The sequence below is a fragment of the Pezoporus wallicus genome, unplaced genomic scaffold (assembly GCF_028554395.1).
Source record: "Pezoporus wallicus isolate ANWC-B61680 ecotype Strahan unplaced genomic scaffold, APGP_CSIRO_Pwel_v1 scaffold_6445, whole genome shotgun sequence".
NCBI lineage: Eukaryota > Metazoa > Chordata > Aves > Psittaciformes > Psittacidae > Pezoporus > Pezoporus wallicus.
Window position 1 is genome coordinate 4,811,166 of NW_026641753.1, and position 27,085 is coordinate 4,838,250.

At 37.8% G+C, this 27,085-nt stretch overlaps 1 protein-coding gene and 1 long non-coding RNA gene across 2 annotated transcripts in view; one reads left to right on the plus strand and one right to left on the minus strand.

Annotated features, from left to right (window-relative positions):
* The window catches only part of KLHL4 (kelch like family member 4), a 45,736-nt gene extending 27,588 nt beyond the window's left edge, over positions 1 to 18,148 (plus strand). Inside the window, exons 4-11 of the mRNA XM_057425156.1 lie at positions 297 to 493; positions 3,625 to 3,837; positions 4,890 to 5,076; positions 8,115 to 8,339; positions 10,212 to 10,374; positions 14,912 to 15,124; positions 16,063 to 16,234; positions 16,959 to 18,148. Of these exons, the coding sequence (XP_057281139.1) occupies positions 297 to 493; positions 3,625 to 3,837; positions 4,890 to 5,076; positions 8,115 to 8,339; positions 10,212 to 10,374; positions 14,912 to 15,124; positions 16,063 to 16,234; positions 16,959 to 17,018 (1,430 nt within the window). The 3' untranslated portion in view covers positions 17,019 to 18,148. The remainder of the gene's footprint in view (positions 1 to 296; positions 494 to 3,624; positions 3,838 to 4,889; positions 5,077 to 8,114; positions 8,340 to 10,211; positions 10,375 to 14,911; positions 15,125 to 16,062; positions 16,235 to 16,958) is intronic.
* The window catches only part of LOC130607767 (uncharacterized), a 137,841-nt gene that overhangs the window by 33,298 nt on the left and 77,458 nt on the right, over positions 1 to 27,085 (minus strand). The window lies entirely within an intron of this gene.

Here is a 27,085-nt window from a genome sequence, read left to right on the forward strand (position 1 = left end):
TTTTTTCTCTAATTACACCTTTTTTTTTTTTTCAGGCAAAGTCAGATCTAATACTGTTAAAGATCCAATTAAAATGTTCCAATCACTCTATTCAAAACTCACCAAATTCTTTAAGTCTGTTAAAACATATATTTATGGAATCCTTCAGCAAGAAAGAAAAGTGAATCTGTGAATCACAGGACACTTCCAATTTTTCAAAGAAAGAGAAAAATTGGGTAGTAGGAAGCTTGCAAGTAATAAAAATACAAATAAAATTACTGACAACTATTTTTTTCCCCCATATGCAAACTACACAGGTATTCTAGAGTTAAAGGAAGACACTATAGAAAGTTTGCTAGCTGCAGCTTGTCTTCTCCAGCTATCCCAGGTTATCGAGGTATGCTGCAACTTCCTCATGAAGCAGCTCCATCCTTCTAATTGCTTGGGGATTCGCTCCTTTGGTGACGCTCAGGGCTGCATGGAGCTCCTGAAGGTGGCACACACATACACTATGGTAAGCTGAACAATCTAACTGTTCTGCGATTTTAATGTTAACAGCAAGTGCAAACGCTCTCCTGGAAAACACATGGGCTTTGGCAAAGCAGAGCCAGTTGAGCCATGCTTGGGGCTGCTGCTTTCTCCAAGACCGATGCAGTGGCTCTGCTTTTTCTATGCTGTCAGGGTTAGCTCTGTGAAGTTCCTGATGCACGGACATCTCTACCCAGCTCAATCTCCAAAGGGAAATTTAAGAGCTGTGACTGTTATGGAAGCATTGGAAAAAGAGAAAAGCATGCTGAGAAAAATACTTCTGTTTTTCTCACTTCAGAGAAGTGCCTTGTAGAAGGATGTACTTACTGTACTTAAGTATGCAGTATCATAAACTTGATGTATGTGTTTCCTTAAAAAAAACACAGACTTAACATGGCTAATGTCAAGAGGCAAACAACAATGACCCATTCTTATGCTTTTGATTCAACACACAAAATTCAAAAGCTGATTTTAAGGTGAAACACATGCAAAAAGAGCCAAAATAAAGAATGAATCAGAAAGATTTGGAATGCTAAAAAGAAGCATATCCCTGACTGGAGCATAATCCTCTGGCTTAAAGCAAGAAATGAATATTCAGAACGTGGGAAACAGAGAAGGAAGATAGCTTGCTGTGAAATGAAATCAAGGGATAAATATTCAGGGCAACAAGATGTGCTATATAGCAACTTTAAACACAAAAAGAAGAGCAACTGCCACAGCTAAATAAATATAAAAAGAACTACTTGTTAGAATACACATGGCAGCTTTATGCTTGAAATATTAGTGTAGTGTGTCAAAACCAGTTTAGAGGCTTCATATGCTGACAGCATTCCGACAAGAGTACACTTGTACACTTTCACATGCTCAAATAAATGACAGTGGCCTTTGCAGATTGAGGGCACTGGTTGTGCTCCCTCCCGTTATACTAATGAATGATTTGTTTAGCAGCAATCTAGATTCCTTTTATATTTTAAAGTCTGAAAAAGGACATTTCAGATAGAGGTTCACTCAGCCACTATAGAACAGTATACACTATTCCATACTCAGCTAAAATCAAGAAATCCCCCCTCTCCTCTGCAGCCTCTTTTCTCCCACCAGCCCTAACACACGGGCATCAACTTCAAGCATTTAAAATTCACAGCCCAGATTTCTGAAAAACTGAACTAAAACCATGTGGTTACACATATGGTGTTATGATGTCAGACAATAACAGAGCCTTGTTTAGATTTGTTTTAACCTTTCAAATCCTCCAGACTTCCCCAGGAGTTAAGACTTTTTCTATGTTTAAAACTGTGCCACAGAAATGGCGGTTGGGTCACGTAGAGAGTACACTCTATGTGAAGGATCGCGATGAATCAACGAGACTCAGCAGTACTGTGCATACAGGCTTTACACTATATCTTCCCGAAAACAGCCAGGAGCATTTCCACCTCTAGAACCACCTCCCGTATATTATGTGTAACACAGACTGAGAATGCTGCCACGAAAGAAGACCAGGCATGTCATAAAAGCACCTACCAGGTTTGCAGCTACTGACAATTTAGAGCCAGAAAAGGAAATCTGCAACTCCATCAAATAACCTTAAAGAAAATTTTCTTTTAAGCCCTCAAAGTGATTTTAAAGAACACTTGGGGGAATAAGAGATCATAACAATGTATAAACACCCAAGTGCTGTGGAAGAAGAAAACCAAAACATCCTGCTTTGCTTCATGCCAAGCTCACCCACTTGAAATGTGTATGTTAGGGGAAGACCATAATGTTGTGCTGTAAACATAGACCATTCAAATGAACTAGTAGTATTTGAACATTTTGAGAAGATAATCAGCTGGAAACATCACATCCATTCAATAAAAGCAGAGACAATGGAGACCTAACCCTTCAATTACTTTAGCCATTGATGCAAAGTATTAACAGTTTCCTGTCTGGTATCTTTTGGTGGAGATAGAGCTTGTTCTGATAAACATCTTGTGCTATATTTGTAACTACATGAGGGCTGGCCTTCCTGTTCCTATTCTCTGATTGTCACAAAATATTAAAGCCGGATATGCATAACAGAGCAAAGTTAACATCTCCTTTAATCAGTGATACTTCTATATTTACTTCTATATCCTTGGTACTCTTGAAAAGAGTTACACAAAGCTAAGAAACTACTGGAAATAAATAATAAAAATGTCAGCTACCATAAAATCTCTCCACCTGTTCAATTTCAATCTGGTTCCCAAATATATTTCTTCCAGGTACATAAATTAACACCTCAAATGCAGACACTAATAGCTACACATGTATTTCTTTGCATGTAACATAAAACCCCCAATTCTCTCAACAACAACTAACTCTTTGGAGTTAGTACAAGCAAGGATGCTTGATGTATTTTAATAGCAATTCTAATACAGCTGTAACTTGAGTGTGCAACCTACTATTTTTATGAAAAATATTTCTTTGAAACATTCTAGGGATTTAACTTGTTGCCATTTCTGGAGCTGGTGAGTTTTACAACAGTAATTAAAGACTGCGAGTCCTTTGCTGGGATAGGTCCAATTTTCTATTGCCTAAAAAGTACTTTCAGAAAAGTGATTTTAATTTTCCTTTCTTCTCCTAAGAGTGGAGACATGCAGTCAACACCTGGCACTGCTCATTGCAAAAGGATTGGAAGAATGTAATTTGCTTAAAACTTCTGAATCTGATTGCAAGAGAAGGTAGAGATTTTATTTGAATGCCCCCCCTTGGCATTCTTAGGATACGCATTAAATCTAATTGTGGTTTTGTTAAGCTGGAGTGTTAGGATCACACTGATGGACAAAACTGCCAGTGGCAAATCCCTAAGACAGGATATACTGACAGGAAGCCTGACAAGCACATCTCTAAGTGTGGCAGGATGAAGGTGAGCGTTACTGTTCAGTTCTACAAGAGTAAGGCAGCAAAGAGCAATCAACATTTCCTTTAATTGGTCAAATGAGATGCAGTGGTCTTTAGAATATATACTGCATTTCAGTATCTGTGGAAGTGAACAGGAACAAAATATATGCAAAGTCTACATTATCCAAGAAAAAGTTATTCCAAGCTGTGAAAATCATCAGTGCATTGAAATCCCCCCCCCCTTTTTTTTTTACTGTTTAGGACCACTTCACAGAAGTAATAAAAAATCAGGAATTTCTGTTGCTCCCTGCTAATGAAATTGCAAAGCTGCTGTCTAGTGATGACATCAATGTTCCAGACGAAGAAGCCATATTCCAGGCATTAATGATGTGGGTGAGGCATGATTTGCAAAACCGGCAACGAGACCTAGGAATGCTTCTTTCTTACATTAGACTGCCTCTACTTTCCCCCCAGGTATGAATGTGAAGGGCTAACAGGAGCTTAACTACCAGCAGAAATGCTTGCCTCAAGCAACATTTAGAAAGAGTTATGTGAAAAGGCTGTGGGTTTGGCTGCAGTATTTTGGTGGGTTTTTGTGTGGTGCCCCCCCCCCCCCTTTTTAACTGCATAGAAGGTATGTATTGTTTGTATTGATGAAAAAAATCCCACCATTCAAGCGTAAATACTAGGCTTAGAATTGCCTCTAAAATGTCAGTCTAATGGTATTACAAAAGTATAGGTTTCTTTTTTTGGGTAGCAACTGCAGTATTTATTTTTCCTCTAATAACATAGCAACATAGATGCTATGCAAAGATATTTATTCGCATTTACCAAACTGCAGGACAGATAAGGCACAATACTTATTTCTTTATTGCCAGAAAACTCAGACAAAACCAAAAGGGTCTAGATTATTGCTGACTGATCCAAGCATTGACATTACTTGTCCTTTAAGACTGAAAGAGATGCTTCATTAAATAAGATCCAGAGATAGACATAATTGTTTTATAGTCAGCTGACACTGTTGTATCTGTGTTGTAGAGAATCTATGTGTCACATCAGAAAAGCTTATAGGAGTATCAAGACTTTCAGGATGCTACAGCTATTTTATGGATCACCATGACTGAAGCTGCAAATACTCAGCTTTGGATTAAGTATCAAAATACTATGTACATTTGAACTACATTTAACATACTGGGATATTCACAGAGATGTGTAGTATTTTTTGTTAGATTTGCTCACACTCATATCAAAAGGAGTTTTGCATTCAGAGGGTGCACTACTACACTTGCAATTTTAATCTTCTCTAAATGCTAAAAGGAAGTTTTGGGGGAAAAAAACCCCATATATAAAGTCTTTTGCCTACCTTTATATTACTTTGCTTACATTAAAGCAGAGTTTCCAGCAAAGCTTGAGTGAGAGGGGAACCAAAAATGAGTTTTGTAGCTCCAAATACTTTAATTACTATTGTACATACAATTTTAATGATTTAGGTATCTATATGAAGATCATCACTTTTCATTTCTCAGTTACTAGCTGATCTAGAAAACAGTCCAATGTTTGCAGACGACCTAGAGTGTCAGAAACTTCTTATGGAGGCTATGAAGTACCACCTTCTACCAGAGAGACGGTCCATGATGCAAAGTCCTCGAACTAAGCCTAGAAAATCTACAGTGGGTGCGCTTTATGCTGTAGGAGGTATGGATGCCACTAAAGGTAAGTGCAGAGATTAACTTCACTGTGTTAATTTAACTGTATTAATGAATTGTATTACAGATACCCAGATGACATATGACATTTATTTAAAGACTTGCTAGGAAAACAGCAATTAAGGGTTGAAAAAGAAGAAAAATATAAACACAGAACACAATCCTATGTATTAGATGTTTTTTCTTCTGGCAAGAATCATGTGTTTCTAAATGATTTACATTCATCTTGAAATGCAGGCTAAAGAATTTTGATTCATATAGTGATTTTAAAACCTAGTTTTGTAAGAATTTGTGAGTATAGTTTGACTTTACACTTCATAATAAAAAATAATATTCAGAATATTTTCAGATGCATCTAACGTTGGCTTAGAACAATATGCTCCATTTTTTGAAAAAGTTAGAAAGCTGGAAAAATTTAGAAAGAAATAAAAATAAACCCAGAAAGCATTACTGACCTATAGAGAACACTTACCAATCTTTCCTTATCAATCCTTACTATAAAATTTCAGCTGGAAAGATTTGTACTTTACCATGAGCGCAACAGTATGTGCAACATTTTTTGGGACTTCATACGCAGGTTTTATTCAGGTTTGTGGTTGAAAGTTCAACGTTATAAAGGTATTCCAGCTTTTATTATTTGATTTTCATAACTGTAATCAGCTTAGAGCTTTATATGTTACACTATTCTATTTAGTAAACTGTATATTTGAACATTTTCTTAACTTCAAACCAACAGCTTGGAGCCAAAGAACTATAATTAGTTTAAAGTATAGCAGCTTGCTGAACAGTATTTCTTTTAGCTGTGTGAGTTCACTTTTAATAGAAATACAAGGAAGCTAATGTGTTTCATGGTTGGCAAAACGTTGCTGATGACTGATTTTTCCTCTATGAGAGGTCTTGCAGTGCTACCTTACTGTCTGTGCAATCTAGTCAGGTGCACAATCCATATTCATCAGCATCACAACATGAAAACATTCATTCCTAAAATAATTCAGCAAAATGAAGTTAAACCATAGCAATTAGTATAGTTTCATTTAAGATACTGATTATTTGTGAATTATAGCAACCAAGGATTGAAGGTAATCTTTAAACTAACTTCTACCAAAATAAAAATAAATCTTTCTAATAGTTTTTTCTCAGTAAAGGTTATGCAAAGAAAGGGCTATTTCAGTCAACATCTGCACTTCCTGTTGGTGCCTCTTTTACTTATTACCTTGGAACAAAGCCAATTGTTTGAACTTTTGCCTTTTGATGGTTAAGAAGAACAGCACTTCCTCTCCTCCCTGCTGTCCTCTGCAGCTCTGATTCATACTTTGAGCTTTTTCTGGATTGTAAGATAAAGGAAACTTCACCTAAAAGAATATGATTCACTGAAAGAACAGTTCTGAGAAGGGAGCAACAACCTCCCCTGGCAATAATATGCTTTCTGTGATAAAGAAAACTCTCAGTGAATGCCAGGTTTGGCTTTGTGCGTATCTCAGGTGGAATATGAAGTCAAATCTCAACTTCAAATGATCAAAAGAAGATCAAAGAGCTACTTTCCGCTGGTATTTTGAAAAACGTGAATGTGCCTAAAACCACATTTAACTTTCAAAAGCTACCTTCCAGCCTCTGTAAAAATTGCAGCCTACAGGCTATGCATGAACACACTGCATACCTTAATGCATTTTTCCTGTCTTTTAGTTAGTGTGCAAATAACTTCTTTTGAAGCAAAGAAGTTTAGGGTACTCCCATATGAGCATAGAATAAATGAGAAGGAATCAAAGCAAGGAGCAAAGAGACTAACAAAATGGGAAGAACAGTCAAACAAATCCAGTTACTCAAACTAAAAGAGGACAGGAAAGGGGAAAAAAGTAGACTTTTATTGCAGATGGATCTGGCAGTTTCTTTCCTAGTCTATGCATCTGGAAAAGCATACAGATGAGAGAAAATATATCCCGAGATAGGCTCTTATTTCAGTAAATTACTTGCGTATATCAGATGATGTCTAGGAGCTCTCTAAACCAAAGGACACCTTTCTTTTCTCCTTTATTGCATGATTGTTTTGCTGTTGTAAATAATTCCTCAGCCACTACCTACCTATTGTAATTCTCAAAATACTGCTTCTCTAGTGTCAAATCCCCGACAAAGAACAGACAGGAAATCAGCTCTGTTTTTCTTATCTTCACCTGAGCTGAACTCTAGGGTGCACTGTATGTACAACTGGCAATTGCCTCTTCTACCTTGGTTGCTACTCAGCCATCTCCCCACTGTGCTAAATCAGCTCTCAAAGGAGCAATTACATCTGCTGAGTGACTGTCAGGAGCCAGGGCATAGAAAACTGTCTGTTTTGAATGGCAGAGAGCATGGCCCTTATGAATAATTGCAGCAAAAACATTACTATAATTTCAGTGACCTGAAAAAAAATTGAAAATAGAATTATATGCTACATTAGACAAGCAGTTACTGCAAGGCTGCTGCAAAGGTGAACCTCGATGAAGCTACCTGTGGGAACCAAATGTGTGCTCACAACAGTCTACCACTTGTCCCTACCATAAAAAGGAAATATCCAAGCTATTCACAAAGATACGTCATAAGACATACAGACACATGGATATATTTTGCATTTCTGGTATCACTAATGGTTTGAGCACAAACATGTTTCAAGTGTACATAGTTGTGAGGTATTGTATTCATACGGAATATTTAAAAAGCCACAACTACCTATATGGTATTTAAATAACAGGTTTAACCTATCTCTAAAACTTTCAGTATTAAAAAATCTGCTGGCATGTCGTTCTGCATCTTCTTGCCTCCAGTTAACTCTCATAGATCTGACAATCACATATGCATGTAATTAATGCAGCTTGCTCACTGGGGTTCACATTTCACAACTGAAGTTCTTGGGGAGCCACTGTAAAAGTCCACACACAGAATTTTAACATGTTATAATTTAATAATGTTTTGCAGTGTGCTGACCACTGGGTACTGATCAATTCACGGCTGGGTACTGATCTGGGTACTGATCAATTCATGGCTGTCTCATAACGCTTATGTTTTTTACAGGTACCACTACAATTGAAAAATATGACCTTAGGACTAACAGCTGGATACAAATTGGTACTATGAATGGTAGACGATTACAGTTTGGAGTTGCAGTAATTGACAACAAGCTGTACATTGTGGGGGGAAGAGATGGTCTGAAAACATCTAACATTGTGGAATGTTTCAACCCTATCACCAAAGTCTGGACTATAATGCCTCCTATGTCAACACACAGACATGGCCTAGGTAAGAGGTGCTCTTTCCTTGTAAATACTTTGCACCACACACAAATCAGTTTTGGTTGATGCAAACACTGCTGACTTTTTTTTTTTAGCATTTAGTAACATGGACATATTTGTAAAAGATATTTTTCAAAGACAGAGTTGCCTATTGCCATGATTTAATGACAGTGATATAAATTAGTATTCCCCTATTCTGCTATTGCACTGGTCTTCCAAAGTTAATTTCACCTTTAGAAAGTTACAAAAAATAAGCAACAGTGAAAATAATCAACTCCTCATCCAATGTAACAGTCTAGAGAGATGCCTGTGATACAGAAACAGTCTGATTTAATTTTTTTTGAAAGTATAACTTAAGGCCATAGGTACCGAACACCTGTGAAAATCAGATCAGAGAATTGCCCACACTGCAGAAAACACTGGGGTAAGGAAATAAGTACAACTTCAGTAATTTTAACGCTGTAACTACAAGAAGTTTTACACACCTCTGCCATGGCTTAGTATCTATGGCTCTTTTCTCCACAATATTCCTTAACCTTATTTACAGTGAATGAATAATATTAATATGAAATCCAGAATTAATTTCTGGAAGTATTAAAAAATAAGTTTACAGTTAAGGACACTGTAAGGGAGGGAATATGATGATTTTTGAAAGATTTATATAACACAGTTCTTATGAAAAAGCTGGCTTCTCTTAAGTTTACAGAAACAGGTACTGCTTGAAATCCTTGGTAAGTTCAAATGACTGAGAATATTTTTATTTGAATAATAGAAAACACTGATCCAGAAGTATTTGCTAAACCTGTGGCTTATATCACCTTCTCCGCTGGTGAAGAATATATGGTGAGGGGTTCTTACCAGCTAGTGTGTCAAATTTATAAAACAAATACTAGTAGGTAGCAAAGGAGAAGATGATGAAAGAGATTAAATACTTCTCATTGAAGTCTTTATAATTACCAACTGCAGGGGCATAATTCTATCTAACAAGTAGGTCACAGGAATAAATTTCGGCGCCCAAAGTTAGGCTTCTGTGTGTGCATCAGCCTGGTTTGCAATACTGCCTCTTACACTTACAGCTCCTATTAGCTTTGGTGTGATTTTGTGGAGACTTAACACTTTTGTAAAAAATCAGGCCATGTGTATTTAGGCCTGAAAAGACAGATTTAGAAAACTTCTAAGCAGACAGATTCAAATATTCAACCTTACCCACAAAGGAAGCAAACAGCAGCAGCAGCTTCCCAAAGGGGAGGCACCTAAGCCCTTCTCCCCAGAGAAGGATATGCCCACACAGAGCTTTGCAGAGACAGCCAAGTTCACTCTCCTGGGCCTCAAGGACAACAGATGCAAGCCAGCTCTCATCCAAAAGTGTGTTCCCCTTACAGGCATTAAAATGCTATGGTACTTAGCTGGTAAGGACAGCCAGCTACCCACCCACTCAGGCTTCATGCTGGCCAGACTACAGAGCTTCAGCTGGCTCAGAGTAAGGACAGGTCATTGATTTCGGCATATTTTTCCTTGCATGGCTCAACCTTTGCCTTTCTTTAAAAGAACAGTAATGTTTCTCATTTAGGGGCTCAAATTCATTTCAGAACAAGGTCAACAAAAGTCAAAGAGATAAAAGTCCAAGAAGAGAACATCAGAATTAAGCAGCTTTCCTCTAATCTTTTGGCAAATGATAATACTTACTCAGAACAACATTGTATGTGAAGTATTTTGTTTATGTTTGTTTATTCTGCTAAATGACAAGATAGCTTTTAGATAGTTTAATACCAGCTGAAATTGGTTATCTACATATGCATAATTAAAGTATGAAGTTAATACACTACTGGTCACTGAAATTGTTAGATACTGTAATTTGTGCCTAATTCTATCTTTTAAGGAGTAGCAATGCTTGAAGGACCAATGTATGCTGTTGGTGGCCATGATGGGTGGAGTTACCTTAATACCGTAGAAAGATGGGACCCACAAGCACGGCAATGGAATTATGTTGCAAGCATGTCAACTCCTAGAAGCACCGTAGGGGTTGCAGCATTAAATAGCAAGTATGTCAACAGGAAAACTGCTCTTTGGTTTTTCATGTGCTTCCTTCCTTGCAAATATAGTTTCTTAAATTTTCTTTCCAATCTCATAGTAATTAATCACCTTGAGAAAACAAAGAGAAAATATAATGCACAAAAACAAGAAAGGAAAGCTTTTCCTCTGTTGCGTGGTAAATTATTTTCAAGCTTACAGTCACGTTTTAAACATATTTCAGCCCTTTTAAGTTACAGCAATTTGAAAGTGTTATTCCATGTGTAACAGTTTTTTACCTAGAATATAACTTATTGGATAAAAGATCGGCTACTTTAAAAAAATACTCCAAGTTTATATTTATACTTTAAAATCACAGTTTCTAAGGGCACACCATTTAAAATACACAAAGAAACAAAGTCATTCTCTGTTATTTTACACCTCCTGCACACAGCTACATCTTCAACATACAAGTTCACAATCGTGAATAATTTTTCAATGTTTAAAAGTGTATGTTGTGTTCAATGAAAGGAAAACAAGTTTCATAATTAGGTATGGAATAAACAGCCTCCAATAAGTCTTATCCCTACCCAGATTTATTCTGCACTTCATCTATTGCTTAAATACACTGAGATCACATGCTTACTGTACATTGGTTTTCCCACAAAGATTTTCAAAACATATTTAAACATCCTCCAAAGACACTAAAGTCACTCAAACACTTTTACATGGGAACAGACACATGTATGAATCTACTGTGTAACCTGCAGTTAACAGTGTGTTACACCTTGTATGTTCCTACTAGAAAGTAGGAGGAATAATTCATAAAGTAATGCCAAACAGAATTTTGTTTTCTTTCTTCAGAAATACAAAATACCCTTGTAACAGGCCATAGGTTCTGTTGGAGAGCATGGCTTCAGCCAACCTTCTTATTTAAATCTGCAGAAAGCTCTTAGCAATGACAGTTTGTAGAGGCCTGGAATATTACAGTTGCAGGCAGACCACTGCATTTATATTGAAATTGTATGACTGGCTTCCCTGTTTACTTCTTAAATTCTAGAGAAAGAGAAGAATATGGAGCAGAAACAAAGATGTCAGTAAAGCAGTATTTGCAAATGCAAAAACTTCACACACAAGTCAGGGTTTTGTATTCCAACACAACACAATCATTAACTCAAAAGTCCAAGAAAGAAAGAAGTGCATGTTCAAGTCCCTTTGTATCTCAGAGGAAATGTTCTCAGCATAAACTTCACCAGAAACTCCTGCTGGTACCTTCCACAGCAACATGCAGGAAACCACTTTGTCAAAGAGGAAATCCAGCCTGATCCTGACTCTGCTCTCAATCACTCCTGATACAAGCTGTCTCCAGCCTGGCTTAAATCATGTCTGTTAGTCTAGTGATGTAATTTCTGGCATACCAGGGAAAGCCAAGATCAAAATGTCCATCATTCAGTGCTACTGCTATGGTCTAACCAAACAGAATGCTTCTCCTTTTCCTGTTTCCCTAAGCCACACTGAATATTTAAACCCAGCCAGAAAAGCCTTTAAGTTTCCATGGAACACCACTTTTTGACCACTTTCTTAATTCTTTTCCTTAGAGAATGGGACACACAACCATGTTTCTAGACATGTTACAGAGAACAAAAGATCCCAACCAATCTGTTTGTATATACAGTGATTTCCTCTCCCTGTGAAAGCTGTGTAAACAAGTAGTCTGTATCTAATGGCATGAGGTGAAAAGAAAATCAAATCCTTGTTTTTTTATGGGTCAGGCAACAAACTGCTCAACTGAACTCAAGTCTGTCTTCCATTCACAAACATTAGAAGAGAGTGCTAGAAACGTTGTATTATCCCAAGAGTAGTCAAGAATCTTCTAGGTAAATTATAAACCCGAGCAGTCTGAAAGTTTCTCCAGATGCTGGAGAAAAACAGGCACTTCTGAAACATAGAATCATAGAATAGTTAGGGTTGGAAACGACCTTAAGATCATCTAGTTCAAACCCCCCTGCCGTGGGCAGGGACACCTTACGCTTAATCATCTCACCCAAGGCCTCGTCCAACCCGGTCTTGAACGCTGCCAGGGATGGAGCATTCACAACCTCCCTGGGCAACCCATTCCAGTGCCTCACCACCCTAACAGGAAAGAATTTCCTTCTTATATCCAGCCTAAACTTCCCCTGTTTAAGTTTTAACCCGTTACCCCTTGTCCTGTCACTACAGTCCCTAATGAAGAGTCCCGCTCCAGCATCCCTATAGGCCCTCTTCAGATACTGGAAGGCTGCTATGAGGTCTCCACGCAGCCTTCTCTTCTCCAGGCTGAACAGCCCCAACTTTCTCAGCCTGTCTTCATACGGGAGGTGCTCCAGTCCCCTGATCATCCTCATGGCCCTTCTCTGGACTTGTTCCAACAGTTCCATGTCCTTTTTATGTTGAGGACACCAGAACTGCACACAATACTCCAAGGGAGGTCTTCACAGGAGCAGAGTAGAGGGGCAGGATCACCTCCTTTGACCTGCTGGTCACGCTCCTTTTGATGCAGCCCAGGATACGGTTGCTTTCTGGGCTGCAAGCGCACACTGAAGCCGGCCCACGTTCATTTTCTCATCAGCCAACACCCCCAAGTCCTTCTCTGCAGGGCTGCTCTGAATCTCTTCTCTGCCCAACCTGTAGCTGTGCCTGGGATTGCTCCGACCCAGGTGTAGGACCTTGCACTTGGCATGGTTAAACTTCATGAAGTTGGCATCATCCCACCTCACAAGCATGTCGAGGTCCCTCTGGATGGCATTCCTTCCCTCCAGGGTATCAACTGAACCACACAGCTTGGTGTCATGGGCAAACTTGCTGAGGGCGCACTCAATCCCACTGTCCATGTCAGCGATAAAGATGTTGAACAAGACCTGTCCCAACACCGATCCTTGAGGGACACCACTCGTTACTGGTCTCCAGCCGGACATTGAGCCATTGACCACAACTCTTTGTGTGCGGCCATCCAGCCAGTTCTTTATCCACCGAGTGGTCCATCCGTCAAATTGATGTCTCTCCAATTCAGAGACAAGGATGTCGTGTGGGACAGTGTCGAACGCTTTGCACAAGTCCAGGTAGATGCCATCAACTGCTCTACCCCTGTCCATCAGTTCTGTAGGCCCATCACAGAAGGCCACCAGATTGGTCAGGCAGGATTTCCCCTTAGTGAAGCCATGCTGGCTGTCACCAAGCACCTTGTTGATTTTCATGTGCCTTAGCATGCCTTCCAGGAGAATCTGCTCCAAGATTTTGCCAGGCACGGAGGTGAGACTGACTGGTCTGTAATTCCCCGGGTCATCCATTTTCCCCTTCTTGAAAATGGTGGTTATATTTCTGTTTTTCCCAGTCATCGGGAACTTCACCTGACTGCCATGATTTCTCAAATATGATGGACAGTGGCTTCGCAACTTCATTTGCCATCTCCTTCAGGACCTGTGGATGGATTTCATCAGGACCCACGGACTCGTGCACATTCAGATTTTTAAGATGGTCTCGAACCAGTTCCTCTCCTAAAGTGGGCGCAAGGTCTTCATTCTCACAGTCCCTGCATCTGCCTTCCAAGACTTGGGTGGTTTGGTCAGAGCCTTTGCCAGTGAAGACCGAGGCAAAGAAGTCATTCAGAACCTCCGCCTTCTCCAAATCCTGTGTAGCCAAACAAATTCAGCTGATTTGGTTTAGGCGATTTTGGACAAGTCCACATGTTCCCTAGGTCTCTAATTATATGTACTAAGTAAATTCAATTTCATGGCAGTATTAGCCAAGTTTGAAACAGACCAGAATAACTGGCACACTCAACATCTAAACATCTCTGCTGTTTTTAAATCCAGTATGCATACTATCATTAGGCTAGCAATGTACAAGTTAGCTTGAAACACAAAAGAAATTCAGGCTTTTTAAAATGCCATGACAAAAAAAACCACAGAACTTTCATGCTTCTTAATGTGGATTTCCACCACTTATTCTTACATGCTGTCCCAACATCAGCTGGTTTACATCTCCGGTTTTGGTCATTTGCTGAGTACCTTTAGGATGAGCAGACAAGTTACCTGTATGGTAACACCTGCCTAGCAGATCTTAAATACAAACCATGAGGAAACTATATATTAGTACATTTTTGATATATGTTTTTGTTATATATGGTATTATTGGAGTTCTTTTACATATAACATATAGGAAAAATGCTTAATGCAATACTAAGGTGTCAAATACTCTATAAGCCTGTTACATGGAATACTACCCACATATTTAAAACATATGTAGCATCTACCAAATTCCATATATAGCTCACATTTAAAGAAGCTGATATGCAATTTTCAAATAAGACTGCTTGAAAATTTACACTGCAAATTATGAATAAACCTTCCTTCAACTAACATGCAAAACACTTTGTGCAAAGAAAGTTCCAGAGCCTAGCTGTCATATAGCAAATAACAGGCCAAAAGATCATTTTAAAGTGATTTGAATGAAGTTAACCACATAAAATTTCTATTAAAATAAGAGCCTAAAGACTGAAATTGTTTGCCTTCTTGTGGGTAATGATTCTAGACTATATGCTGTCGGTGGACGAGATGGGAGCTCCTGCTTGAAATCAATGGAATGTTTTGATCCACACACAAACAAGTGGAGCATATGCGCTTCCATGTCTAAGAGAAGAGGCGGTGTTGGCGTTGCAACATACAATGGGTTTTTATACGCTGTGGGAGGTCATGATGCACCTGCTTCCAACCACTGCTCTCGACTTTCCGACTGCGTAGAAAGGTAAGGAATTCTTTTTTTTTTATTTTCCTTTTTTTTTATAAATATATTCCAGGAAGGAAATATTAAATAACTTATAGCAGCAAAGGAAATCTTTTCACAAGTGGAATGTTATGTCTGCAAAACATATTATGCTTTCTAAAATAATATTTTGAACAGAGTAACTCACTTCCAATGTACTTGTAGTAACAAAAACCCCTCGGAAACAAATTCTCCCCAGCTCCTCCATCTATTTGAGCTGCCCAGGAGCCAGGTAAAGACAACTCAACAAGTTAAGACAAATACAACACCTGACCTTTCTGTTTCGCAAGTGCCAAAACACAGGCTTGGGCTACTTGCATCATATATTGTAAGAACTAAGTACTTTTCAGCTCTCTCTTCCTCCAAGTACTGAGGTGATATTGACACTACTGTCATTTGGGGACAAGAAAGGTAAACAAGAAGCAAGTACTCCCTGTTGTGATAACAATAGCTCAGTTCTGTTCCCAGTAACAAGTGTAAACCTGGTGCTACCCTGGAATTCACTTGAACTTACAGTGGAAGTTGAGTGAATACAAATCAGAAATAAAATCAACATTGATACAAAGAGAAAACAGAAATCTTTGAGGAGTATGAAAAAAAGAATATATTAAAATTAGCTTTGCTGAGTCAACTGATGGCCATGTTATCATCCTCTCAGGCCTCATTTATGTTGAAAATGTACCGATTCTTTAATTTGATAGAAGAGACTGTAATCAGAAAGTGAAAATACGGGCATTTTTCATGTGCTTGAAGACCCCTCTGGTGGCAAGATACGTAATTGCATCACTCAATTATCTATATATTAGCTCATGGTGTTAACTGAACTACAGTGTAGCAGAAAGTAAGCAAATATCAGTCATTTAAATGTGAAATGTGTTTCTACAATGTATTTTTCTAAATTTGATTATAAAACATCCTAGGTATGATCCTAAAACAGATGCTTGGACAACAGTGGCCCCCTTGAGTGTACCTCGGGATGCTGTTGGAATTTGTCCTCTGGGGGACAGATTATATGCTGTTGGGGGCTATGATGGACATACGTACCTGGATACCGTGGAGTCCTATGATGCTCAAAATAATGAGTGGACAGAGGTAAAAGGAAGAATTATCTAAGAAATTAAGAATTTTTCCCACAGATGGGAAGAATTCTGTCCAAATAGTGGACAAAAAAAAAAACAAAAACAAGTTGCAAAATTATCACTGGTTTTGTGAAAAATGTTATATTAGGATGCAGTAATAGTGTAGTTGGGCTTCATAAAACATTGGTTGCCTCTCCTATGAAATAACTGTGTGAGATTTTTCAGATTAAAGGGTGGAAGCAGTACACGAGCTTGTGATCCAGGCTGCACAAATCATTTTGTGTTGAAGTGCTTAAATTTACAGCTGTTGGACCTGTCATGTGTTTGTGGGCAATGCCCTCTGCTGGAGACACTTCCAAGTTTTTATGTTTATGATCACCACCACTGAGACCAAGAGGAAATATTTCTAACTGTCGAGATGCTTTTGTGGCTACACAGTTTGTGGTTTGAGAACACAGGATACAAGGGTCTTTTACAGAAGTTAAGAGCGACACCACTAGCCTACACTCCTCTAAATCTGAGAGGCTGCTAAAGCCTTTCTCCAAAAGCCCAAACTGTGTTTTTAGAGCCCTGGTTCAATCTTATATAGGTTGTTTTTTTTTCAGTACAGTAATTTGAACGAACAAATTGAATTACTTTTACTTTTAATCTGCAAATAATTCCTTCTAGTCCTATCCATAGGAGTAACTAAAAATGTGTGGGTTTTTTTTTGTTTTGTTTTGTTGTTTTTTTTTTAGGAAGTTCCTGTCAATATTGGAAGGGCTGGAGCATGCGTTGTTGTTGTGAAGTTGCCTTGAAGACTATAAATATTGTGAAACTAAACTGAGTGGAGTTTTGTGAAGTCAGGAAGATAAGAAACATTCCAAAACGCAGTACAGACTATATACATCTTAGCAGCCCTCCATGACAGAGAAAACTTATCTCCGAGACATTATGCTATTAGAGCACAGAAGTGTCTTCCCACATTACAGAAATCAGAGAATTTTGAATAACTGAATTATTTTATTATGCCTAATAGTTAAAAAAAAAAATCAAAAATATGTTTAAATGGTTCTGGTTTGTTACAAAACTGTATCTGTTATTTATAAACTGCAATAGTAAAGTCATAAACGGGTGTATAAGATTTCATAAACTTTTTTCTTTTCTATGGTGGCAGTTATGATAATGTTGATAAAAAGAGCTTTTATACTTTATGTAAATGAAAATGAATAAGAGAGAAAAACCTTCAACCAAGAACTGCACAGAAGGAAATATTTGCCCATCAGTATCACTGGCAGCAGAATATTCTCTGCAGAAGTAACTTCATTTCTATTTTAAGAAATTAAATTACTAAATTAACTTTAAAAACATATCAGAGAAACATAGAATCTGGTTGCTATTCAACCTCCTGGCATTGTTAGTACTGTAGCAGGATATCCATTTTTAGCAGTATATTAAATTGAATGGTGCAAGAAGTAGTAGGCCTAAGGTATCTTTATGTTACTGTGTGTGCCAACAGAAAGAGATCTCTTTTGTCAAAACACAATGCTAACATAATTTGCAATCATTTTCACAGTGCATAGTTATGTGATATTTTAATGCTGATCAGGGTGTCAGGTTATTCATGGATTTGTCTTTGCCCACTAACCATCTGTCAGTATGTGTTAAACTAATTTGACTATTCTTTGGATAATCACCACACATTAAATTTTAAAAACAATCATATAATTACATTCCTTGAATATAACTTACAAAATTAAACTTTTATATCATATTGATATGACAATCTTTGACCTCAGCTGAAGATTACCAGCTTTCTCTCACGTACAGTTGAAATATGGTAAGAAAAAAACCCCGACACATCCACTGTGTAATGTTCTATACCATTTATATGAGCATGTTAATGTTTTATTTGAAATTAAGGGAATGCTAAGAATCAAGAATAAACAGGGAATCACCTCAAATCACCAGTTTTCCACATGCATGATGTTTTCTTTTTGTGTGCCAATTTCTAATGAAGGTTTATTTGTTTCTCCTTAATTTCTTTTTTTTTTAATAACATCAAATGCTGAAAGTGTATTTTGGAAAAAGAATGTATGTAAGATATTCTATGCTGTGAAGCACAATATTTGGACAGTACCGACGTTAGTGTTATATTGTTGTTTTGTTAGCTCAGAAAATTCAGGACAGGTGAAAATTCTCTGAACGTGTAGACTAATTTTTCTGATAGAATACTGTGTTTTCAGAGTTCAGCAATATAATATTAAAAAGAAAATATACTATTAATCCTATTGAATGCTTCTAAAGATGAAATCTCATAAGCATATTTATAAAAGGAAAAAATGTTTTTAACTTGAAAAATCAATTGTTTATATATAGCATGCTATGTTCAAATAAACTTTACTTTCTCTGCTAAGAAAAGTTAGACTATGTTTTAACAGTTTTGCGGGTTTAATTTACATTCATTAAGAACAGAGAACACGGAAGTATAAATCTCATTTCTGTACTCTAAAAGAACAAAAGATCCTGTCTTACTGTCCTTACTTCCTAACTGCATCTGGTCCACGTAAAATAGAATTTACCTTCCTTCTAGCACACATCAGGAGGCCCTTTTCTATGAAAGGGGCTCACCCCCATCCCTGCCTTTGGCAATCTAAACCGATTGCCTGCAGTGGGCTGACAGTACGGGACGTCTGCAGATTATTTCCTTTGGGGCTATAACATGAAGCTGTCCTACAACAGAAACTTATCAGTGTATCAGCTTAGAACTACCTTCATGTTCTTGTGAATTTTTTGACCAACATGATCTCTTGCTAGCTTGTCAGTCCAGGAAACAAATTTGCTTTAATGACTATTTTCATTGTGCATGTGTTTTTGTGGAGGGGAAAAAACAACCAAAACCCAAAATAAAACAAACGAAACCGAAACAAAACCCCCGTCCCTACCTTAAACCAACACAAACAGCCAATCAAATGGGGAACAAACCCTAAACCAGTTAGTGAATCATGGCTTAGAGAATTCACATCAGAAGAAGGTATTTTTACTTCTCACCAAATCAACGTTCTGAAGCAAATGCAAGGGGGCTGGCCACCAAGCTTCACAGTGAATCTGCATAGTAAGACATTTATGAATGTAAGGTGGATGTTAATTTAATCTTTCTTCCCCCTTGCTCTATAAGGAACCAGTCTGAGCACTCACCTAGAACACCTTTTTTTTTTTGGAGCAAATATTAACTTTTAAGCATTAGTAATAAAAATTCTAACATTTCTGCTCTATTCATTACCATCCCTGCTTTGGTCACTCAACAGCCATGTACACTCTTTCAATGGGGGAAGTTTAGATTGGATGTAAGGAGGAAATTCTTTCCTGTTAGGGTGGTGAGGCACTGGAATGGGTTGCCCAGGAAGGTTGTGAATGCTCCATCCCTGGCAGTGTTCAAGGTCCGGTTGGACGAGGCCTTGGGTGATATGGTTTAGCTTAAGGTGTCCCTGCCCATGGCAGGCGGGTTGGAACTAGATGATCTTAAGGTCCTTTCCAACCCTAAAGATTCTATGATTCTATGATGCTGTATAAACAGTTGTGTGTATATATTTAGAAGAAGTGTGGATCAGAGGGAGAGGGTCACTATTGCTTATCAATCAGGTTCTAAATAATGCTTATCTCATGTTCTCCTGTAGCAGCACCTCACTGTTTCCAGTAACCAGTATAACTTCCTTTATTCTGCTCTTGCTTGGAAAGCACTGATATCAGATGCCCAGTTTTAAAACTCTAAAATACAGATTATACAACTAATGTGCAACTAATATCAAGATATTTGCAAGAAGCAAATAGAACCACAGAATCATAGAATGGTTTGGTTTGGAAAGGACCTTAAAGCTCAACAAATTCCAACCCCCTGCCACAGGCAGGGACACCTTCTACTAGATGAGGTTGCTCTGAGCCGTGTTCAACCTGGCCTTGAACACTGCCAGGGATGGGGCAGCCACAGCTTCTCTGGGCAATCTGTGCCAGCGCCTCAGCACCCTCCCAGGGAAGAGCTTCTTTCTAATATCTAAATGAGAATAGACACTGCTAAACTGCCAACACCATCTTTCTAATAGAGCCCTTGCATGGAATTTGAATTTTGCTTGGGGTTATAGTAGGCACACAGCCTCAAGTGAGAGAAAGCAGGCATGGGTTTTTAACTAGTAAGAGTGGTTTACAACATATAAAGCCATATCTTAAAACCTAATCAAGTCAGCAGTAAGGAAAGAAAATGAAGACTCAAGCATAGAAGTCACTTTTGAAGAACAGAAACTGGGTGAGTACCTTAACGCAAACACACAGGACCAGCCTGAGAGCCACATGGCTTGCAAATGTTACAACTGCAGAGATGACATGGATTTCCTCTGATTTTCTCTCCTCTTTCAACTTGTGGATTTTCTTAAATGCTTTCTCAGTAAACAAGGCATCAGACACTTAGGAAAAACACCTAGATGTAAATAATCCCCTTAAACATATCCTTAAATATACTACCATTTCCATAAGTCTCAAAAAGAGTATTAGAAGAAAATTACTCTTTTTGTATTTCTTTACTGTTCTCTAAAGGAATCAAGTTATGAGGTTTTATTTAAAAAATAGTGTAAGAAAAATTGTAGCATCTTCTTAGCTTGCAGCAAGAAGGAAGTTATCAGTTTGATAAATTCAATAGCTCTTCCTACCATGAACCCCAACCCCTGAGGCAGGCAGGTGAACATTGGCATGTGTGCTGGGATGAGATGGCCTACTAAATTCTATGGCAAGGCTATGGTAACTAGCACACTTCCTAAATTTTAAGTTTAGGACTGTATCTTGTTAGAGAAAACAGAAAGATAAGTAGGGCTAAAAGGAAATGGGAAAAGATGGGAAGGGTATCAAGCAGAGAAAAGGCAGTGCAATCTGAATACGACTTCATAAAGCAGTCAGCATGGGGAAAAAAGATTTGGAAGCCACTTGTAAACAACTAATTCTGCATGTCCCTCTGCTTGAGTGAAGATTCAAGCTTCAGTCTCTGTCTGAAGAGGTGATACTGAGAGATCTGCTGTTAAAGGTGCCATAGAAAGCAGAAGTGATGAAGTATGTTTCTTTACATGTTAGTTTTATGTGCAAATGTCCAGCTGGGAAGTAGGCTATACACAGGACTGGTAAGCCTGTTTGGAGCTGTTGGTATAAAAGTTCATTTCAACTTGCAAAGCCTAAGAGGACTATTACACACATCCTGAATTAATTTCAAAATAATCTATTTTCAGATTAAATGATGACAAGAATTATCTTGAGATAGAAATCTTAAGTGCTAGAAAACATCCAACTAAAATTTGAGTAGATACTTCAATTCCACCAATAATACGGCACAACTACATTTGAGAGAAAGCAGTTCTTCAGTGTTTTTAGTACTAAAGTTTTAGTTATTTTTTTCTTCCATAATATTTGTACAGCAGTGAAAAATCATGTGGAAGGAAATTAGCAATCTGCAAGAGAAAACTGGACACCTAACAGGAAAATAGCAGAAAAGAAAACTGGAGAGAATTTGGAGATGTTTAGACATTATTAGGTGAGAGGAAATGCTAGATAGAGTCTCTGATGAGGTGTCATCCCTTCACATTTCCTCTGTTTCTCCAAACATGAGTAGGTGCAACAGTTATGTAGCATATTTGCCTGTTAGGTACCCTGACAGCTGTACACACAGCTGGCTTGACAAGTGTGGGAAGAAGCCATCCTCTCTTACCTCTCACCTTGCACTGCTCTGTCCTTCTATCATGACTCTTGGACAGAAAAGAAACAGCACAAATAATAATCTTTCTGCCAGGAAATTAATTGTGTTTTCTGTCTTTTTAAGCCCTGGCCCTTAAACCCTTTTTCCTTTTGTACTGGGTGATAGTTTCTACATGAACTGGACCAGTAAAGGCATGTTATATAACGTAATGAATGGGAACCAGGAATAACACCCCATAAAATCAATTCTGGGAAAGACTGAAGGTTCAGCTTAACCACTTTGGTTGAATAGTGAAAATTAATCTTTTAACATGAAAGGAGACAGTTGGCTGCACATGCCAGAAAGGAATGTTCAGGGTAATCTACTCAAAGGGAATCAATGAAGTGTCATGTGAGGCTAATCCTACCTCTTTTGACATGTATATTTCTGTACATGACGTAACTTTTGCTTCCCACCTGACCCTAGACTCATTCGAAGGAGGGATGCGTAATGTTAGCATCATGCTAAATACCTGGGCTTCATCATCTAAAATTGGCTCATTTTCTCTGACCCCAGACAACATAAACTACACTGAATTAATTTGCACATTTCAGCATGGGTCCTTCCCATGAATAATTTTCATTTTGTTGATTAGAACTTATTCCTGGAGAGATTAAAGTAAATTTCTCTAACAGTCACCACCGTTATTTTTAAGAGGTTGTATGCTGAGTACCTACAGTTGAAATCCCAGCCTCACCTTTTATTCCCTATTTCCCCTTACAAAGAAGGGGGGGGGGGGGAATTTCATCAGAACAGAAATCCTTTCACTGCCACTTCCCCACAGAAAAATAAAGATCTGCTTTCTTCACAGTAAAATTATATTGTTTTTATCTCTGCTGACCTCACCTCTTGCCAAAGAAACTTGACAACAAAAGGCTACATTCAACTATTCCTACTTTTCAATAGAGCTCCGCTACATCACTGGCACACAGTCATTAATGGCTACACACATTTTCTTCCTCATACCCACATCTGAGGACTTTTATTCCCCATCACAATTCTACATTCACGAAAAGAATTTAAAACTCTGTTCTGTATATGAACAATGTTGTTTCTGGAGCGTACAGAAGAGGGTGGCACTAACTTCATGTTATCAAGATTTTCACAAGCCAATCACATCTGACTAAGAAAATAATACATCGCCACTTACTTCTTGGACAACTCATCTGGGAAAGACTGTCCAGGAATGATCTTTTAAATATGGTATTTTAAGTACAGATTAATATTTCGTATTTAATAACAGAAAAACTATATCTGAAAGTGTGTTTGTATGTTACTCCGGCAGGAAGCTTAATACAAGCCACTTTCAGTTCTATGTTGGAGAGAATGAATCTGTTTTAGTCAAATTCAATGTCAAAAAAAGTCTAAATTGACAGGAATTATTAATAAAATACTCTAAGGTTTAGACTAAATAATTTCTGCATTTTGAAAATGTCCAGGTTTAAGCCCAGTCTGTAACTCAGAACCATGCAGCAACTCGCTCACTCCCTCTCCTTCTTCCTCCCCCCACTCCCAGAGGGATGGGGAGGAGAATCAAAAGAACCCAAGACAGTAAGATACAAAAAGTGTTGAGGAATGGGGACTGGGTATAAAGACTGGAATAATTGGGGGCAAAACTGTATGAAATGGGATACAAAACCAAAGTATCATCTAGGTGGATGTGAGAATTTGGGTTTTTCAGGGCAGGATTTCTTCATCTTATATTTACTCTTTGTTTTCCCTTGTGTATGTAATGTAGGTGGCATTCCCTGATCAGCTGGAGAGGCAGCTTCTCACATTCTTTTGTTCTTTAAATATAGGCAGAAAAATAAATAGAAAAGAAAAAAAACCAAAACACAACAATCCAACCTTGACTCATAGACCAAATAATAAATCAGAATGTCTTTGAATTGTCAGGTGACAGATTGATGCTCTTTTAGCAGATTATTGCTCTGCCTCGTGTTCCATAGATAAAGTTGGTAAAAGGAAGGTGTCCCTTTCCCTGAGTAAATTTCACAATGGAATATATTTCTCCAACGAGGCTCTCCCTTTTCTTCTGAAAATGTACCTTTGTTTTGAGCTTTACAATTTTGTATGCATATTGCTTTCATGTTCTACATATATATATATATATATATATATATAAGGCCATCTGAGGTAATTTCCTTGAATGTGTTTTCTGGGTTATTTTACTCTTGGTTTTCCATACCCCCTTCAATTTGTGTGCAATTATAAAACTGCAACCCTCTGGCCACATAATTTTCAACCTTTAAAGCATCATAAGTATCTCTCTAATTCTATCGCAAAAAAGATGATTACAAAAATAGTGCAATATCCCCGCAATATATTGCCAAATATATAACCCTGAAAACATTTTATAATATTAACTGAAAATACAAAGTAACCTAGGCAAAAAGTATGATTTTTCACTTCTTGCATAGAACAATTTTGCTAAACCACAATCGCAACTGATGTCTTAGAATTGCAGGAGCCAGGGATTGCACAGCCTATGTTCAAAGCTTATAGGAACTTTGCCAGCATTTTTTTAATCTATGCAGTAAACATGAGATTTTTTCTATCAACAGGGTCACACATGCTACCTTTTCCGCATAGGATTCTGCATTGTGGATTTCCTTAGAATAACTTTTGCTTGTCAGTGAGTTTTTCACAGTCAGAGAAGACACCAAACTTTTGAACCCAGACCCATTTCTTAACAATAAAAGCCCTTTTGTTCAGAAAATATGATACAAGTTTCATCATAATTTAGTACTTGAAACGTCAGGTATTAACGACAGAAGTTTTCTCATGTTGCTTAAGTGTATAGAGAGACCACTGCAGCTCATGAATTCAGTTTAGAGTTAATAGATTGCAGTACAGGGTTTGCCCAGAAGATGGTGATATCTGACAGTTTTTAGAGAATCCCAGCTCTCACTAAGAGAATATGAGGCCACCCTGCAGTAATATTTATCCTTTAAATATAAATAAACTCTTCTCTATTTCATAATCTCAAGAGCCTGCCACATCTTGCAGTGAAAACATCTACTGTTCCTACAGTTTCACCACACACATAGCACAAACATACAGGCTGCTGATCTCTTAAGAGCAATTTTGGCATCAAAGTTACAGCAAAGCAACTTTTTGTAAATATTTCCAATGCAACAGTTGGTATAACTCGCCCTGTGCCTGTCCTGTGGGTTTGGCACATTGAAAGAGTTACTTGGCTTTAGTTTTGCTGAGCACAAATCATGAAAACCATTTCTTCAGTTGCAAAGGCTCAACATAAAAACCAGTGTCACATGGACAGATATTGATGAAACCTGTATTTTCCAGCTGGCTGATCAGCTCACATCAAGTAGCCAGCTAGGCCACACACCTTTCCCTGAATTAACCCAGACACATCTGAGATGCAGCACCCTGGGATGAGGTATAAACTCTACATCTCTGCCTTTTAGAGAAGGGACATATTTTCTAAGCAAGACCAATCATAAATGTTAACACCATAAATATAATGTGTTTTTTTTTATTTCCCAGTTTTCCATATTAGGAGAGTCATAAAGGGGACAGAGGTGAATACAATGTGCTTTGCAAGAAAGATAAGGAAACTCCACATAATCCTAACATTTCTGTCTATAAGGTGTAAAGCAGGGCATCATCCATCTTCTGCAAGCAGTGAACAGAAAGACTGCTCCCGGATACTGGATGCAACTTTCCTAGGATTCTCTAATAGTCTTATCTCACCTCTCTGAAAAACTACTGGGCTGCAACTTGCTTTTATACATGCAAATTATTTCTCCCTATCACCCAGTATTAATACACAATTCTGTGATATTCCTTCTTGAATTCAGAAGGAAATTCTAAGCTGCAACATTAAAAAATAGTTTATGAATTATTTCTTCATAATTCATATTATGAACATTTTCTCTCGAAAGACAGACCAGTTTATAATCAGCTTTATACAGTTTATAAGACAGCTCTAAATATATATTAAAGAAAAAATAGTGAAATGAAGTATAACACTACTTGAAAACTACCCTTTTCCCTGCCATATTTAATCAAATGGTAACTATTTATTACTGACTTGTTCTGTCAATTCAAGGTAAGTTTGAGCTCAGAAATTTTTTGCCTACACCCTACCTAGGTAAATTAAAATGTATTAATAATCTGATACGAGCCACCAGTATTATATGTCAAAGTTTGCTTTTGCTTTTTTAGAACACTAGTGCCAGTCCCCCTCTTCCCCCCTCAACATTGCCTCAATAATTACAACTGTGCGAGTATTAGGATGCAACTCTTTACATCTGGAGTCTCAGTGTCTGTCTTTCCCTCTCTCCCTGTCCCCTCCTCCCTCTCATCATCAACCAGGAGCTTTCTCCCCATTTCTGCCAAAATTTGGAAGCATCATTTCCCTAGAGAACAGCTAGGCTCTTCTACCATTACCTGCTATTCTATTCTCACACACTCCTTTAATAATAAATATCCTGGCCTCAAATTCCCCAAACCTCTACATGCCAGTTTCCTGGTTTTCCTACCTTTGAGTTTTTCCTTCTAAAGATGGAGCTCAGTAGTTATATGACAGCGCTTACATGTAGAACCATGCGAGATAAAATAACGCCAATTGTCAAGAAAGCAGTCCAAGTAGGAACAGTTTTAATTTCAAGCATTCAAATGTAAGTTAATCTTTCTTAAAATAAAGATAAAATCAGCACTTCTAGATGAAAAAAGCGCCTGTGTGTACAGCTACTGAACAACTGATGATAATTGAAAAACGACACCCTGCCCAAGACATTTCTGATAAGAATTGATTATCAAAGACCTCATTAGTTTCTTTCACTCTACACTGTTGGTATTGAACAATAGTAAATAAAAAGTCTTGTGATGATTGTGTCTTTACAACTTTGAGCATTAAACTGGTACTCAAAAACGTGCTTGTCAGATTCACAGTTGGGAAAAACTGGTTTTGCCATATAAAGAAAAATTCATTTTAATCACACTAAGTAATCAGATTCGTTTGTGAAAAAAGGGGCCTGCAGCTGCTAGATGGAATCAAACGCATTTTAAAAATAAAGAAAAATTACAGTGGCTTTTTTCCCCTAAGCAACACTGTACACACTTCATTAACAATACTCTACAAAAAAA